This window comes from Aplysia californica, unplaced genomic scaffold, assembly GCF_000002075.1.
Source record: "Aplysia californica isolate F4 #8 unplaced genomic scaffold, AplCal3.0 scaffold00103, whole genome shotgun sequence".
Taxonomy (NCBI): Eukaryota; Metazoa; Mollusca; class Gastropoda; order Aplysiida; family Aplysiidae; genus Aplysia; species Aplysia californica.
The window spans coordinates 869,067-875,670 of record NW_004797373.1 but is presented as its reverse complement, the minus strand read 5'-3'; the positions used below and the strand labels follow the sequence as shown (position 1 = coordinate 875,670).

At 39.0% G+C, this 6,604-nt stretch overlaps 1 protein-coding gene across 1 annotated transcript in view; it reads right to left on the bottom strand.

The window, feature by feature from the left end:
• Positions 1–5,637: 5,637 nt before the first annotated feature.
• The window catches only part of LOC101846496, a gene marked incomplete at its 3' end in the record, with an annotated part of 29,754 nt that continues 28,787 nt past the window's right edge, over positions 5,638–6,604 (bottom strand). Inside the window, 2 exon segments of the mRNA XM_035968986.1 lie at positions 5,638–5,705; positions 6,414–6,490. Coding sequence (XP_035824879.1) covers positions 5,638–5,705; positions 6,414–6,490 — 145 coding nt within the window.

The following is a 6,604-nucleotide window of genomic DNA, read 5'->3' as shown; positions in this document are numbered from 1 at the left end:
GATGATGATGATGATGATGATGATGATGATGATGATGATGATGATGATGATGACAATGATGACAGCGACAGTGATAATAATGATATTATGTATAATTTACAAACAAAAATGACATCATTTTGAATGTTGAAAAATGAGCAATGCATAGAAAGTTCCTTTATTTACAAATTACACTTGACAGATTAGCAATGGGATAACAACGTCCAACCTCTCACGTGTATAAAAGTTATGACGTCATTTGCATAGATTTATATTGATATGTTGATGTGTCGAGATGAGTATTTGAATTGTTCACAACCGCTACCCGAGGATTACAAAGCTCCATCCGCTCAGCACACAGTTTGGAGAAATTTGAAGTTAAACATTTTGAGTTGCACAACATGTCAATCTGTTCCGAATGAAATTCTCTGAATATCTTGATAACGACTCCGAATAATCTGACGAGTTTGATAGAGTAGATAGAACATTTGGTATCTGACCTTATGCAGTTAGAACATTTGGTATCTGACCTTATGGTCTTAGTAACTCAAATCGGATTTTTAAAAAGTCAGATAAAGCTGTGTAAGTCTAAGGTAGAGAAATGGAGGACACAAAGGGATGATTCACAAGAGGAAAGCGAAAGTAGAAACTTGCTCAACCCTATCCGTACGCTTGGGGTCATTAATTTGTACCCCCGAGGTTGTATTCTTCACATTTTTAGAATACTTTTAGTGTGAAGATCTCTTTGAAACTTTCAGTATTTCTCAAAAAACCATTTTGACAGACTGCTATACAAAGCGTACGGATCGGATTAACGAGTAAATTTCCAGTTTGGAATGTGGTGGCACAGAGTTCCCCCACGTCGTATGGATACGATAGTAAAACACGACGTACGGATAGGGTTAAGTGGTTGCACAGAGTTCCCCACGTCGTGTGGATACGAAAGTAAAACACAACGTAAGGATAGTGTAGAGTTCTTCACCCTTTATCAGCCCCAATGTCTCGTTCAACCTGAGAAAATAAGCAAGCGAACCACTCTCTGTTGTTTTAGGGTGGGTTTCAGTTGCACCTCCTTGACCAACACTGCCCCATGTAGTGCAATGTAGTCATGTTTAAATGAAAAACCAAGTATGTGCAGATTTGTTTAAAATCATTTTGTTTTAAATTTTGTGAAGGTTCGGTCTCAGAGAAAATGATCGATATTTAACGAATGTGCAAACATTACTGAGTTTAAATAATCCTTTTGAAAATAAATTACAACGAAAAAAGGTGTTGCTGTTTCTAATAAATGGTGTAGAATGATTTTTTTAGATACTTGGTTTTCAATTCAAACGGCGGTGTATACGAATAGGGGCGTGTCTTATTGGTCTGCAATGAGTGAATTGAAAGTATGAAGACTGGTGGAGAGATTCGAACTCATTTCCCCTACAGTATACTCACCGATTGTATGCCTGTATCCATGGGGAACGTGGCTTTGAAGCAGGCAGTACTAAGTCATCAAGAAAATAGGGTTGGAAATCATTCACGATTGCCGACCAGACCATTGAAATACCTCGTGAAACTTTACTGTTAGCAAAACGGAGCAGCTGGTTTTATCTGCTCAAAACCCATTACTACGCCGTCCAAAATAAGAGCTCCGAAAGTACCAATATACACTATAAATACCCTCTAATAAATATGGAAAAAAAGAATAGTTCCGGCTGTTGGAAACTAAAGATGTATGAGACATTTTCCGGATGTATTGTGTTGCTAAGTATTTGCATAGTTTACCATACAAGATGAAATAAATTATGGAAAAACAATGCACAAAAGGCATATGTGAGGCAGCGTGATGGAATCAGGCTCTCGTCAAAATAATCAAAGTGAAGAAACTTGCATTTTTTCCGCAAGTTTGTGAGTTTTTATCAAATTTTTGTTTTTTTTGCTCAACATCTTTCATGCCCTAAAGAACTCATTTTTGTGTGAATTTTTCTTAAAAATGTTGATTAAAGGCACAAAAATGTAAATTTTCAGTTACTCTTAAGCTAAGGAAATAATTAATTTTTGGTGGCCATTTTCTCACTAATTTTACCTCTGAAAACAGGTGATCCCCACCTCCTTCATTTGCAAATATCTCAACTCGTATTCAAGATAAATGGATATGTTTTTTCATTGAAATAAAGACAAGTGAACAAGCTTGAAGATGACACCAATAACTCTACATGCCCATTAATTGACAAGAGCCTGATTCCACCACGCTGCCTCTCATATATATTTATAGACATTAATTGTTGAAATACATGCCCATACATAGGATACAGCTTTAGATAAAAATCTAGGGTCGGGTGTTTTTTTTTCCAATATTACGAAGTGTGTATCGTTTTTTATTTAAAGTATAAACGACTCTTAGGGAGAGATAAACTTGATTTCGAGCAGTCACTTTGCATTTGGATGGATTTATTGGAGCAAGCCACCTTTCACACTTAGGGAAGGCTAACATGGGGACATTGAATGCGTTTGCATAATAGTATCATTCTGTACAATACATTGTCAAATACCCCTGTCACTCACTCGTGTGCATACACAACATTAAAAGATGTGACATTATCAAACACAAGTAAAACATAATATATATATATATATATATATATATATATATATATATATATATATATATATATATATATATATATATATATATATATATATACATATATTATTGAAACCAAGACATAATAACATCTGTACATCTTGTCAATCACGCACTGGTGTGTCACATCACTGAAGTGTTAAAGTTTTTAAAAAAAGAAATAATCTTGCCTTTGATTCATTTTGCCTCTTTGAGTTGGAGATATAAAGTAACAATCTTATTTCTCCTCGTTGCTCCAGCCTAAAAAAGCGAACGATTGTTCAAGAGACACTAGCAACAGCGAGTGGACAGGGAGACGTCATCGGCCTTACCAGACAAACTGATAGAAATATTAAATTGCTAGTAAATACTTCTGTCAAAAAATCATACAGCTAGTTGAGTCTAAACATCTGACAAATTTCAAGCCAGTATCAATACGACGCGTAATTTTAATATGTATCAATACGACGCGTAATTTTAATATGTATCAATACGACGCGTAATTTTAATATGTATCAATACGACGCGTAATTTTAATATGTATCGTGGATATTTCTTTGAACGTCCTTTGCTTCCAAGACATGCTCATTGCGTAGGATCTGCCATCAAGCCCTCTTCGATTTTCTAGGGTTTTCCGAAATGTATTCCACTATAATGGTACATGGAAAAAGAATGAATTGTATTTCACCTCAAACGGGAACTTGACAAATACATGCAGCAAGGTTGTGTGGAAGATTAAGTACAGATTGCAGTAAAGAAAACATCACTCCCTTTTTAAAAAAGATATTTTGGGGCACATGTACCAATTCTAGGAGTTTGAAGTTTGAAGGTTTTCCCTCATAATGTTGCCATCTCTGTTGTTATCACTGTTACTGTTGTATTTCTAGAGTAACGCATGAGTTTATCAGACATGAAGCTTCCGTCGGAAGTCAGGCTTTGAACTGTTCCTGGGAAAGAGCGAGACTGAAACATCTTCAATTTTCTGCCAAAGGTAGTGAATATCTCTCAGATTGCTTCACACTGGAATCAACTCGCACAAAAATACCCTAGGGTCGTGCCTAGTGTCTCATCCTGTGTCTCTCAGCTTTTTCCAGTAGTCAAAGTGTTCAGAATCAGATCCATTTTCCAAACATACTAATGTCGTGATCGAGCAGAGAAGCCAATCAAAAGCCATCAGGGCACAAACCGTTGCTTGACGTGGAATACCTGGAGTTGTCATCTCTGACTCAGATTTTGGCTTGTTTTCGCTCGTAAGCTGCTCTTGTGTGTTTTATTAAGTGTGTACATAGTCGGGGTTTGCCGCTGATTTATCAGTAGAAGAAAAGTCAAAGACTCCATTCTTTAACAAAATCACAAAGATCATAGCCAGAATAGATTCATGTTTTTGTAGGACATAGATACACACAGCACTGTGTGACTCTCACGGTCACCAAAGGCACTACACACTGAGTCAAGCAGTCATATTTTATTCTCCTTTTTTTCTTTTTCTTTTTTTTATTCAAGAGAGAGAGAGGTTGGGGGGGGGGGGCATTTTGCAGAAATAAGCTACGTCTCCTGAATCCTGCTGGTAGAGACGAAAACTGAACAATGTTTTACAATCACGAACAGGTCAGTGGGACTTTTCTCTCTGCACTGGTAGAGTGTCAAAGGCACAACTTGAATCACACATCAAACAACACAGCTGTACATAATGTGTCTTGTTATACACACACTGTTACCTCTGTTGAGACAAACTCCAACAAAACCAAGTATCAAGGCTTCCCTTACCCCACAATTGTGAGAGACAGAGTGTGGGATTACTGTTGGAACATTCCGTTCACAAGTGAGCACTGACTTGCACGTGGGACATGTTTGACTTACAACAAGTGAGGTAGGGGCTTGGTAGAGATGTGAACCAAAACATACTAGACCGGGCACTTCCTTGGACGCTCCTTTTTGCTGTTTACAAAAACTTTTGTGGACTGGTGCGCACTATGAGCGTGCACATGACAGAAGCAACACCAATATCGCTATCGTCGAGTGCGTACACAACCATTTCCTCCTTGTCTTTCATACGGTTCCAAATAGAGTCAAATGGTGCAATCCACGATGCACAGGTCAGCACGGTTCCAAACAGAGTCAAATTGTGCCTTCCACGATGCACAGGTCAGAATGCACAAGTCAAAATGCACAGTCTTAAATATTCAACGACAAGTCTATTGTGTTTGGAGAGGAGACATGAAGTTTCCAGTTCGTCCGTCCTGCTGTTACGCCTGTTTTGCGCACCTTCCTGTCACAGACAGGTGTGCCGGACTTTGTTGACAGTGCACACCTTACAGCGCACCTCACAGCACCAGTGGAACGTGCACTGACACCGCTCCTGTACCGTGTACTCCTCGGTCTGGAAGCCCCGCCCACAACACATCAAGTCACAGCCGTCGATGCCCAGGGACGTCCCGTTACACTCGCGACCCTGGAGAAAAAATAAATGGTTGTTGGTTTAGTTTAGTAAGAGTTTTACGGCGCTTGCAAGCAACACAATAAAGTCATAATATAAGTGCTGAAGATTAGAGGTGTTACAGGAGAGTAACAAACACAAAAAAGGAGGGAAGATAGAGACGATAGATTTTTTTTATAGGAAAGAAGGTGCAAACCACACCAGAGCACCCGCCAACCACCCACAATGGCGTACATCTGTCATTCTCAAGTTATCCGCATGTGTTTGGATGGGTGGTCACTGGGGTGTGTCCTTGAGTAAGACATGACAACCCCAGCTCAAAATAAAATGCGTTGCGCAGTGGCGACCGACAGTTGCATGGTTGTAAACTGTCCTGTATTTGTGCAAAAATTTATTCATGCATTTATGTATGTACGTATTTATAATCATGTATTTATGTATGTAAATGTATGTTTGCCTTTGTAAACCAAAGTGCCCTTTCGGGACAAATAAAAAGTGTAATTTATTTATTATCATTATTATCAGTATTATCATCGTTACTATTCTTACTATTAATAGTATTGATACAAGGGGTATGAGGTCATTCTGCAGAACTATCGGTACTCACAAAAACGACAGTTCCTCCACCAACGTTGTGAGGCTCTTCATTCCTGAATAGATTGCGTTTGGCGATCAGGATGCCTGAGGGGGAAAATGACGGTATGTCATTTAGAAACAGGGAATCTTTTAAAGACAGTTTCACAGCACTTGCAATGGGATACAGACGATTAGACGTTTGATGAGAAAGAAAGGGTAAACCACACCAGAGCATCCGCCACCCACCCCACTGTAACAGGCTATTCACCTTTGACAAGGAGAGCATTCATTACAGGAATATTCAGGTTTCATTATTCTGAGTAGCCTACACGAGACCCTTAAAACAATACCTAACAGGTTTGGCTTGCTAACGAAAGGAAAATTAAACCTTAGACGTAGATAGAACAAGTCCTCAGCCGTTAACAGAACATCCCCAGACGTTAACAGAACATCTCCAAACGTTAACAGAACACCCCCAGCCGTTAACAGAACATCCCCATACGTTAACAGAACATCTCCAAACGTTAACAGAACATCTCCAGACGTTAACAGAACACCCCCAGCCGTTAACAGAACACCCAGATACGTTAACAGGCCACCCCAGCAATTAACAGAACATCCCCAGACGTTAATAGAACACCCCCAGACGAGAACAGAACATCTCCAGACGAGAATAGAACATCCCCAGCCGTTAACAGAACATCCACAGACGAGAATAGAACAAGCCCTCTAACAAGAACAGCATATTCTGAGAAAAATATGTTCTTAAATCTTAGTCCTTCGAAACACAAACTGCAGAAAACGAAACCTCACCTGGCGTTCCCGGTCCTCCGACAAACTTGTGCGGAGAGATGAACACGGCGTCTTTGTACACCAGACCCGCCTGTTCTCTGCACAGATCACAAGAGGTAATTGCGAAAATGATAATAATGATATTAACAACAATAAGACAACAAACAACAATGTTTATAATAATAATAATAATACAAATAATATTAATAATA